This window comes from Penaeus japonicus, unplaced genomic scaffold (assembly GCF_977035675.1).
Source record: "Penaeus japonicus unplaced genomic scaffold, GWHDUDI00000001_assembly GWHDUDI00000038, whole genome shotgun sequence".
In the NCBI taxonomy this organism is placed as follows: domain Eukaryota; kingdom Metazoa; phylum Arthropoda; class Malacostraca; order Decapoda; family Penaeidae; genus Penaeus; species Penaeus japonicus.
In genome coordinates, this window is record NW_028234440.1 from 11,643,352 (window position 1) to 11,656,044 (window position 12,693).

General features: G+C 34.9%; 1 protein-coding gene across 1 annotated transcript in view; it reads right to left on the reverse strand.

Annotated features, from left to right (window-relative positions):
• LOC122264947 (uncharacterized) overlaps positions 1-12,472 on the reverse strand; it is a 183,754-nt gene extending 171,282 nt beyond the window's left edge. The window contains exons 1-3 of the mRNA XM_086533010.1: positions 12,437-12,472; positions 11,983-12,041; positions 11,873-11,942 (exon numbers count right to left, since the gene is read on the reverse strand). Coding sequence (XP_086389136.1) covers positions 11,873-11,942; positions 11,983-12,041; positions 12,437-12,472 — 165 coding nt within the window. The remainder of the gene's footprint in view (positions 1-11,872; positions 11,943-11,982; positions 12,042-12,436) is intronic.
• Positions 12,473-12,693: the final 221 nt, after the last annotated feature.

The window sequence follows — 12,693 nt, forward strand, 5'->3', positions numbered from 1 at the left end:
AATAATAATAATAATAAAAACACTGACAAAAATAACAAAAATGGTATTTATATATATTAGTAGTTGTAATAATGGTGGTGACGGAAGATATGATAATGGTAATCATAATAACTGTAGTTGTAGTTGTGGTGGTGGTGGTGGTGGTGGTGGTGGTGGTGGTGGTGGTGGTGGTGGTGGTGGTGGTGGTGGTAGTGGTGGTGGTGGTGGTGGTGGTGGTAGTGGTGGTGGTGGTGGTGGTAGTGGTGGTGGTGGTGGTGGTGGTGGTGGTGGTAGTGGTGGTGGTGGTGGTGGTGGTGGTGGTGGTGGTGGTGGTGGTGGTGGTAGTGGTGGTGGTGTAAATAGTATAATATTAATTAGTAGTAGTAGTAGTAGTAGTAGTAGTAGTAGTAGTAGTAGTAGTATAAGTAGTAGTAGAAGGTGATAATTATACTAATTAAAATGAGTATCATCATATTAACAACAACAATAATAATCTTCATAATAACAACTAAACCCTTCACCATAACGGATCTTGCATCAGACAGAATGCAATCGTAAGAAAAAATAAATAAAATAAAACAAAAGAAAAGTACATTGAGCTGTTCACCGGTGCTATAACACAAACTGATAAAGCACTAGACAATCTCTTTGGAGTTACAAAAAAATCTGTACATCATGGAGATTTCTCTTTAATCATAAGAATATTAAATAGCATTGAAACTGAAATTTTAAAAGACCTTAAAAAAAAAAAAAAAGATAAATAATGTGTTTTGGCCACTGTAAGAAATAAAAATATCATCAGAAGAGGATTATATCCCATGCATTGGACATGAAAGGTCTCAGGATGCTATTTTCTGATAATTGCCATGAGGGATTTCATCTACTTTTATTTGCCCCCCCACCCCCTAAAAAAAAAAAATATATATATATATATAGATTGGCATAAACAAGTTTGAAAGGCACAGCACAAAAGCACACAGAATCCACATTATCCAACCCTTTCTCAGCCCCATTACCATCCTGTCAAGTGTGTATTCATCACCACTACCACCCACTCTTATGCATCATCAAATATATGGAAAAAAAGAAGAGTGAAGTAACTCTGCTTTTGAAAACTGTAACTAAGCAGGAACTATCAACAGCTGTATAGGTAGACTATCAATCAAAGATGAAAGTCACACATCATACATATGGATTAAAATATGTGAGAATCCAAAAAAGGAAAAAAAAATCCCCCTTTCCTCCCTTTCTTCCCCTTCAGCCAAGCTGAAACTTGAATAAATAAATGTAATAAATCCCAGACTCACATGCAAAGAGAGAGTAATTTTCAGCAAAGAGTAGATATGGTAAGTGGACAAGACGGCCCTGATAATGAAAAATCTTTTTCAGCAACAAAACAAAAAAACTATGCTTCACCAGTTGACACAGGGACTTATGTTTATATGTTTTGCTTTATCAATAATTCTCACACATCAGTGGTTCCACAAAAAATAAACATCAATGATTGGGAGGGCTACCTGACCTCACCTGGTTGCACCATTCCATTTGAATTTTCAGGAAAAAGTTTTGTTTTTTATTACCATTATTATTGTTATCATCAATACAATAAAAATAATAGTAATGATAAAATTTAGAATAATGATCACAGCAATATAAAGAATTTTTTTTTTTTTGCAAAAAAATCAGGAAATGGAGTAAACAGGTGAGGTCAGGTATGCCTCCAGACCCCTTGGTGACTAAGCAATTAAGCAATGTGTAACAAGAATTAATAAAACAAAACCATAGTGGACAGTGTTTATCCCCAGTGTCAATGGGTTAAACATGTATGGTGGTAAATGGTAAAAAAAAAATCTGCACCAGCAAGTATAACTTATAAATACAAGGTAAATAATATCTGATATGACAAAATATACATGCTATTTTATCCAAGAACACTTACCTCCTTTGGCTCTGTAAATAGTATGGGGGAAAAAAAACTCTGCCCCCACCCACAACAAATACAAGATACTAAGAATCAAACACTAGCCTAAATGATACATCAAAGTGCTTTCAATATGAAGACAAAAGAAAGAAAGAAAAAAGTTTAATCTTGAGTGCAATTTCATACAAAAATAAATAGAGAAGTTGTATATATGCCCACAAATCTTCAAGATGAGAATAATAAGGAATTATAATGAACAAGGAGGAATGCGAGCCCTAACATCTGTATACCTTATTCATTCCCCGACCATTTACGAGGTTCTTAAACAGGATGACTAGGGAAAACTCATAGAGAAGTCCCTGATCATGCTGTTACTAGATTCAATGAAGTCTCATGAGTGATAAACGATGATAAACGATACTGATCCTGAGCCTTAAGTGTCAAATCTTGAGTCTGCCTACAAACCTGGACTGGGTCAAGCTCTATTTTGCTCACTGCAGTATGCAATAAATAGAACAGCCTTCATCTCTATAATGCACTGTTTACAAAAAAAAACATTTAAGTGTATTTATCCCCAATTCATATTGCATAGGAAAATATAGAAGTCTTTACCCATATTATACAATGTACAAGATAATATAGTAATTTCATCCATGATGTACATGAATGAAAGTGTGTATTTTCATGAAAATAAGATGAATATATTTTAATAATTTCCTGACACTGTTTTAACTATATATAAAACCATATCAAAAAGAAAAATAACTACTCAATATATAATATTCATCATAATTCTTGATTGCAATTAAGAAGATTATCATGTGTGTTGGGGGAGGGGGGGATATATATACGTTTTAATTGCCATAATAAACATAAATGTTCCATAAATTCACCAAATGTTATCATTCTTTGGAACAGAATAATTAATTTCTCCAAATGAGAAGAGGAAAAAATATGAATAAAATAAAACAATAAAAGTAATAACACCATTAATGACAACAAAAATAGTGACAGTAATAATGGCACTCATAAAAAATAACCAAAACAATAAAAAAAAGAACTAATACAAATATCCATGCTAATGATGATATAATTAATATCCATTACAATAACAATAACAATAACAATAATAATAATAACAATAATAAAAACAATAATAACAATAATAATTATAACTATAATAACAAGATAATAATAACTATTATATCAATAACTAACAGAATAATAATAATAATAATAATAATAATAATAATAATAATAATAATAATAATAATAATAATAATAATAATAATAATAATAATAATAATAACAAAAATAATAATAATAATTATCATTATTATCATCATCATAATAATAACAACAGAATAATAATAAAATGATAACAATAACCAAATCAGATACTTTTTTTTTTCTTTTACACTGCCTCCCACACAAAAATTAAAAATAATCTAAATTCAAAGATTTCCCAAATAGTTTCTGTGCATTTTCAATGCATTTAATACAAGCAAATTTTGAACTGGTTATGAGCATACGGATAACTGTTCTGAAGGAGCAAAAATATGACTAAAATATAATCAAAAACTTTTTTTTTTTTCTCTATCATAATAAATCCAAGCTTATGCCTGTAAACTACTATTAGTTGCTTGAGGATAAGACAAAATCTATATAGGTAATACACTGTAGTAAATAACACTGAAATTGCCATAAAAACATTTATAACATCCATTTTGTTCACCTGTCTAAACTGGCGTCAATTCTGTGGTGACAGTCAAATTTTTATCTGGACTATGGTTGTCACTGGGACTTTCTGTTGTCGTTTTTCAAGATTGCTTTAGATGCCCTTAATAATGTAAACATTTTAAAATGTCAAAAAACAAATCTTGTGTACTTTACCTATTATAAAAATAAAGATGAGAAAAAATGTTCATAACCAATAAATGCTATCAAAATGATGAAGACTTTTGTCAATATTTGCTTTAGCACTGCAAAAAAAAAAAAAAAAAAAAGTCAAAATAAAAAAATTAACAACTAAAAATCAAGTGTAAATATTCAAATATATATATATTTCTTTTACAGATATCCTTATATTTTTCTTTTCATAGGGGTTCTTCCCAGTTCAGGTAGCATGAAAATCATCTTAACCCATTGCAGATGGGGATAAATTTGCTTGCCCAGCCTCCAGGATAGGTTTTATTTTAAAGAGAGACTGCTTGAAGCATTATAATTTGAATCTTCCCACTCTCTTTCAGTGGTTTTTGTGTTTTTTGTGTTTTATTGAGTTTAGAGACTTATATGTACCATATGACAGGCTCTACCAGTGCTGCAGTAGACTAACATTGTAGTATATTATCCATATTAGATCATTATTTTCTTTATACTCAGTGTGATAGAAGTATTACTGTTTTATGGGTGGACAGACAAAAGGCAACTTAATTTTTTCATATTTTTGTGCTGTCATGAACAAATACGAAGCATATAACCACCTACAATAAAGATAACAAGAGGAGGTAGGGAAGAGGAATGAAACCTGTGCTTGTGACTGTGAGTGCCACAGTGAAAGGCATCCATATTGGCACAGGAGTACATTTTAGACACTGGCTATGGATTGAGTCACCTTCCTCTTCTCGTTCTGCCTGCACAACCTTCATCAACGGTACTTTAGAGCAAGAGGTCGTCAATTTAATGTGTGCCATCGCTCTATAGAGACAGTACTTGCTAGAGACCATGGATGGGTGCCATTCATGGCTCTCTCTCCTGCTGGTGCTAGGAAAAAGTGGTGCCATCTAGGTTTTGGACGTTAAGCTAGCACGATATTACGGTAATTACAGTAATTATGACTGCAGTAGTCATCATCACTCATTCCTTTTTCATAGCAAAATTAAATAGCAGTGATCCAAAATCCCCGAACGTCATGTACGTCATGACGCCTGTCATCAGGCCAAAGCTCCTATGTTATGTATGTCATGACACCCATCCGCAGTGGGTTAAAATGTAAAATATTAGCATTATAAAACCATGAAAAAAAAAAAAAATCTGAGGAGCAATCAGATTTCTGGCAATTTTATTAACTTATCTACCCTTTAAAGCATCCTACAAGTTAATGTGTTAACCCACAGCATGTGTACCGCGCATTCAAAAGCCCAGTGGCCGGGCGGCACAGTATTGTGCCAGCCATTCAATTGATTTAGGCCTAATAATTCGAACGCCCCGGCATTTGGACATTCAAGGCTTACATATGTATATATATACATATATATATATATACACATATATATATACATATATATACATATATATATATATTGTTGGAAACATTTTTTTTTTTTAGTTGGTAGTTAGGTATTCAAACCCAGTCTTAACTCAATTCTTAGTCTCTCGTAACAAATCAACTGCTCCACCCTGTAGACCAGTTCAAACATCATAATCCACTTATTGTATATATATATATATATATATATATACAATATAGTATTATATATATATATATGTCTACATGGAGCAGTTGATTTGCATATATATATATATATTGTTAGAATTCTTTTGAGTTAGTAGTTAGGTTTCAAACCCAGTCTTAACTCAATTCTTAGTCTAGCAAAAAAAACCCTATTTCTAACAATATATATATGTATATATATGTATATATATATATATATATGTATATATATGTATATATATGTATATATATATATATATATACATATATATATACATATATATATTGTTAGAAATTTTTTTTTTTGTTAGTTAGTTAGTAGTTAGGTATTCAAACCCAGTCTTAACTCAATTCTTAGTCTCTCGTAGCAAATCAACTGCTCCACCCTGTAGAACAGTTCAAACATCACAATCCACTTATTAATATAAGTATCAAGTTTGTGCACACTATTTCTCTAGTAAAAGACTCAGTTGAGGATGCACAATGCATTTAAATTGACTTTAGGACTGTTTGCCAAGACTGCAATGTATTTCAAATATGATGAAATTACTTGTACTCCTTTTCACCATGGTGGGGATGTCTTCTAAATTTAAACTAGAAAGACGAGATTTTATTCAGCTTTTATTCCTCAAGAGTACATCATGAACGTATATCCAAGGAGAAATACCGAATGTTTCTAATAAAAAAAAATAATGATAAATAAATAAATAAATAAATAAATAAAAGACAAAAAAGATAAAAACACATACGTATTTGCGTGTCTGCCAGCGTGTACATACATTTGTAATTAGCTTCACAAGTGTGCTATGCATATATTATAAAGCATTTCAATGAGAAACATCAAGATATGGATTACCAACCCAAAATAAATTCCCCCCTAAACACATCTATACCTTTGCTCACTTTCCAGTCCTCACTGTACATTTAAACTTTAATGGTGACAAAGAGCCAAGAATTATTAAATGAACTAACAAAACATGAGCAAATACGGAAACAAACTCTTTGTGGCCAGAAAATTAAAGAGACTGTTAGGGGTTATTTGAAGACAGGTCTGATTGTTGCCTCTTTCATTTTGTCGGAGTCTGTTAACGCTATGCCATCTGTAGCTAATCATTATGAGAGGCATTGCAGCAGAGGTATCAGGTGTGTAGCTCATGCAGTGATAATGCTATAGGCCTTGCATCTCCTAGCTTACATTTCCTTTCTACATGGGTTAAAATGTCAAATGGGGTATTCTGGCTCTATGAGAACTAACATAAAACAAATCTTCTTTATGTTGTAAATAATAAAATATATGTACATTTCCTCCGCATGCTTGTGCATATGTGTGTGTGTGTGTGTGTGTGTGTGTGTGTGTGTGTGTGTGTGTGTGTGTGTGTGTGTGTGTGTGTGTGTGTGTGTGTGTGTGTGTGTGAGAGCGCACGCATGTATGTTTATGTGTGAGCGCATGCATGCATGTCTGTGTGAGAACACGGATGCATGTGCTTATGCTTGTTTCGTTTTTAAAATATGTTCTTTTTATTATAAATTTCTGAGAAACATATATTACTCAATAATAACTAAAATTTGGAGACTCATCTTTACACAATACAATCATGGTTTTGTTGAAACTCAACTCATTACTACAATGCTTTGCAACAAGATTATAGTGAAGGTATAATGAATTCATTATGTAGAGGTTTGATAACAGTTGGAGTAAACAATGGTATAGACAATGGCATTCAGTTAGATTTGATGATGGTAGCCTGAATGCACTGTCTACTGTGGTTTTGTTTTAATTCCTTTTTACAAAAGATTACGCAAGCACCTAGTCACCAAGTAGTCCATCTGTAGGCCTACTTTACCTTGCCTCACTTGTTCACCCCCATTCCTTGATTTGATTTTTTTTACTAATGTTATTGCTATCATTATCATAATAATAACATAGGTAGAAATATTCAAAATAGTAGTGATAATAATAGTAATAATGACTTCTTTTCTGAAAATTCATGGAAGAGGGTAAACAAGGTGAGGTCAGATAAGACTACAGACTGACTTCCTGTTGACTAAGCATTTGAGGAATAATAATCACAGAATTACATCTATTTCCAAAAAAAAGGCTAATTCCAGTGTCTGTGTCTGAAAGTCTCTGCCAGAGCCTGTTAGTCAGTTAGTCTGCTGGTGTTGTCAGAGCCTACCAGTCAGTCAGTCAGTTTGTTTGCTAGTGTTGTCAGAGCTTGTCAGTTAGTCAGTTTGTCTGCTAGTGTTTGTCATCAGCATATATCTATATGTATGCCTGTAAAAGTCTTTGTCTGTTAACATCTGTCAGTCTCATCCCATGTACATGTCTTTCTGCTTGTTCATCTGTCAGTGTGTCAATTTGTATCTTATCAACATCTGTTTCAGTATCTATCTGCCCGTTTGTCTTTGTCTGTATATGTCTGTCCACCTCTCAAAACCAGCTTGTATGTAATTGTTTCTATTCATAAATGAGTATCTGGTTGAACCTATCTGCTCATCTGAGAGGTGAGGTTTTGAAATTCAAATCATGTTTGAGACTAAAAAAAGACTTATAACCTAATCATATTTTTAACCTGAATGTAAAGCATAGCATTATAAGCATTTAACAAATATTTGTTCCACCTGTCCAATATAAATTTTACATTTCGGTAACCAACTGACAATGTCCTGTCAACCTAACCGGCTTTGAACTGATGAACATGCTATATTTTCTCTTTCAATATTTTTAAATCCAATATCTAGGGTTTAACTTTTAACCTAAACTAGCACAAACATTTAACAGGGCCATTGATGCTAAAATCTAACAAACTGGTCTCCATTAAGATTACTTTGCCTTGAAAAACATGCATTGGCAACTCATATTGAAAGCACTACTCTATAAAACCATAACTCATTCATTACAAATGAAAAATGAGATAAAAATTATTTAGGTACCATACTCAAATCTACATCATTCTAAATATAACTTAATTCAGTCTTATGAACGTAGTAGCTTGACTACTTGCAAATCGTGATAACCTGAGTGTTTAACTGGTAACTTTAATACAATATGCAATAAGTGTGGCAAAAGAAATTAAAACAAATTTTACATTAAAATATAACTGTAGATTTCGATTTCCTGAAAATTTACTTTTAATATCAAAATTCTGGTTTTTACATTTTCCCATTTCCCTTTCGTATCTTTGTAATAGGGAAAACATGCATGAGAATGCAAAGCAAAAATAACATATATAAAACACACACACACACACACACACACACACACACACACACACACACACACACACACACACACACACACACACACACACACACACACACACACACACACACACAGAGAGAGATAGAGAGAGAGAGAGAGAGAGAGAGAGAGAGAGAGAGAGAGAGAGAGAGAGAGAGAGAGAGAGAGAGAGAGAGAGAGAGAGAGTGTGTGTGTGTAAGTAAATGCTCAAAACAGGACAGTGCAATTACAGAGAAAATGAAGGTGACATCCAAAACAAACAAGTAAAATGAGAAAATATATAGAAAAAAAAAATCATTTGCAAATAGTAAAGGTACGGCCACAAATGCTTATCAAAATCTAATGCCATAGCCTCTGCACTTCATGCCCCATGTTCTATGCTTCTATAAAGCCAAAATAAATTCTACTGTGTATTCTGGTACAATAACAGCTTGTCTATTCTCTAGCGATCTAACATCTATTATGGAATGTGTTCAAGCTTTGTCATGACAAATAGAGTTGGGTGAAGTTTGTTGGCCTTTGCCAGAGCATGATGTTTAGAGCCACCTCATTCATGCAGTCCTATTCTGAACATTTACTAAAGAAACTTAAATAATAGTTGAATGAAAAAAAAGGACAAAATGAAAATAAGCACTGCATAGTAAATGCAAGGCTAGAATCAATTATCAAAGTCTATCAAAGCACCAAACAATAACAGGCCTCCACACTTTGTGTTCCAGCAATTATCATTAAACCTCTACCAAGCATATTATGGCAATACATCACTTGATGGTCTCAATGACAATTTTGTCAAATAGGAAATAAGTCCAAGTTCTATCCTGCTTTGCTGGCCCACACCAATGCTTGATATGTTGGTAGTAAAAATTAGTTTTGGACATACAGTAGAAAGTATATGTACATTTCTCTTCTATCATCGAGTTGTCATTAGCCTCCATGCTTGCAAAGTAATAGCAATTTTTTATGGAAATCTACTTTTCTATACTTGGAATGAAGCTTCCACACCTCATGCTCTGGTATTGGTTAACAACCCTCTGTCACGTATATTCTGGCAGGATGCGAGTTGCCAAAGCTACCTTGCAATCTATAGTCAACTAAAGAGCAAGTCCAAGCTCTATCTTGCCTAAATATATGTGGTGAAGGTCTGTCAGGATCTGCTGACATGTGAAGCTTGTATGACGACCTTCTTCTTTTTTAAATTGATAATCATTAACAAAAGGACCACATAAAAAGGAAAAAGAAAAAAAAGTAATAATTATAAAGAACAAAAACGATAGCATCAGAAATAAAAATAAAAATCAGCAAGCTACACTATGGCTTCTACACTTTACAGTCCTGGAACGACCAAAGACCTTCACACGTATTCTGAAAAGAGAGAACTTGTAGTTCCCACTGACAGTTTACTCTTGAAAAAGGAATTTTTCAAAGCTCTATTTGCCAGAATTAGGGTTTGATGGCCTTTTTTGGAGCAAGAAGCACCGAGGCTATTATATCGCCTATTGTTTGTACTTACAAACAGATTATAAAACTTTTTATCTTAAATTTGGAAAATTATATCAGAACATGAATGTTAACCCATCCACGACGAGGGAATTCTAGCCTTGAATGTCCAAATGCCGGGGCGTTCGAATTATTAGGCCTAAATCAATTGAATGGCTGGCACAATACTGTGCCGCCCGGCCACTGGGCTTTTGAATGCGCGGTACAGTACTGTACCACCCGTCCTGTGTGGGTTAATGTTGGTAGAGATCCATGTGTCCATAACTTGCTGAGGGCAGCCTATACGTCTGTCAGCTCTTTGCCATAAGCAAGCAAATTTTCCCTGCACATCTTGTTAAGTAGGGAAGTAATCAAAGCTCTATCCAGCCAGAATATAAGTATCAGAGGTTTGTTAACCATTGCCAGAGGTAAAAGTGCAAAGGCCACAGCAATAGCTTGACACTCGGCCTCCTAATTCTTCAGGTTGTAGACATTGCATCACACTTGACAACAGGTTTCAAGTGGATCTAAGAAGAGTCACTGAATGGTTCTTCCTAACATCTTCCAGAGTGGAAAAAAAAAGAAAGCAAAAACCATGATACAAAAGCCATCAACCTTCCTTCAACGGACTTGCAATCCCTGATCCTTGGGAACGCATCTTCTTCCTCATCCCCCTCACAGACAACACAACCTTTTCAAAATCAATGCCAAATTCTCCTGTTAAATCAAATTAAGAAATACTGGTTAATTTCTCTCTCCCACCACCCATTGCATAGACAACAAGACAGACAAACCCAAGAGTAATCACAACAAAGGAACAAAACAAGGAGGAGTAACAAAACAATCCACAACCTGTTATGAAAGCATCTTGTCCAGACAAATATCTTCCAAGACAAACAAAGGCAATAAAGAGAGGAATAATCACCATTAATTCACCAATAAACTTAACAAAAGAAGCCATTAACAGTGAGAAAGCATCACAAAAGCTTTCCTATTGCACCATTCCCAGCCTCCATATTTCTTGATTCTCAAAATCAAAACAAGAACAGAACAAGATAACTTTTATCTAGCAAGTTTTCTCATCCTTGTAAGCCTTAAACAGTCCTTTTCCTTCTCCCCTTTCTTCCCCAAACGTGTCCTGTTCTTTCTTTCTTTCTCTCCCCTTAAAAAGTGCCCTTCCCTCTCCCCTTCCCCTTGAGCATCTTGTGTCATTTTTCTCTCTCTTTTTCCTTCCAAGTCTCATCATCCCTTCTTCTCATCTTTTCCCAAAAATGTAACGTCTTCTCCAGACTCAGGACCCGGGGACCAGGATGAGTCACAAAAAAAAAAGAAATTCTGGGAACGTATACAATTCTCAAGTCCCTTTTCCGTGTATGGCCGAAAACGCGATTTTCGTCCCTTCCCTCGCGAGATTCGCTCGTTTTCTAGGCCATTGTCAAGTGAATCTTTTGCCATTTTGATTAAATTCGAGTGGTTTCATCATTGTACATGACTTCGAAGGAAAAAAAACAGGTTCCCTTTAAATGGCCATAGGCCTACCCAACATCGCTTTAAAACCCACGACAGGATCGGCAAAATTTTCTTCGTCCTTCTTTTAACATGGGCCTTCAAAGGCCCCGATGTATTTAGACCTCGAAAGGATTCATGTCAGAAAGAAAAATGTCAGCTCGAGACGTGGAGTGTCAGCTGAGCAGTGCCCCCCTCCCCCTTCCCCTTCCTCCTCCCCCCTAATGTCAGCCGGCGTCCCTCCTCCTCCTCCCACCCCCTTTTAATCACCTTCCTATCCTTCTTCAACGACTACACACAAATTTTTAACACTTACCTGGCGGAGTAGGATGGAAGTAGGACGCGTATCCTTTATTCTGATGATACCTCCCGGCCGCCGTAACGTACTGTTGTTGTTTCTTTTGGTTATGATTCTGCATCTCTTACTTCATTCCTGGAGTCCCCATAGATTTGGGAGATTTCGGGCGATTATCTCCTTCTATTTCCTACCAGAGACCACATAAGCACCTTCGGATGCACTAGAGGCTTCGCTAAGGATAGATATCGGACACGAGAAACCTAAATTGTGGCCGATGTTCGAGGATAAAAGAGAAAATTTCCTTCCGATGGCCACCTTGATCGGTAGAGCTTGGAGCTTCCCAACAACTCGAAGAGCGGGAAGTTCAAATCCTCCGGAGCCTTTTTCCTCTTTTCCCTCCCCCAATCTCTTTATTCGTCAATATCTACACTCTTTTTTTTAGGCCTAGGCAATTTTGAATCCCTGCAAGTTAGTCCCATTACCCGAAATTCATCAAAGGAAGTAAATAGTGAAAGAAAATGAGAAAATGAATATGACAGTTTGCAGTCGACATTGGTCGGTGCTGCCATCTCTTGGTCGAACCGGAAACTGATGGGTGCGACGTTGCCAAAACTCCATAAGGACGTGACAGATATGAATTAAAATATGGAAAAATAGATAAATTTAATCATCGTTTCGTTCTCCAAAGTATTAATAAATATTTAAATTCTAAAGACAGATTTAGGCGATCCATCAGCCAATTCAAAGTAAGAACTTATATCTGCGATGGTGCCAAGCATTCGTAAGTACATGACGGACATGAAATAAAATGTATGAAAAAAGTTAATTGTTTTTCACCG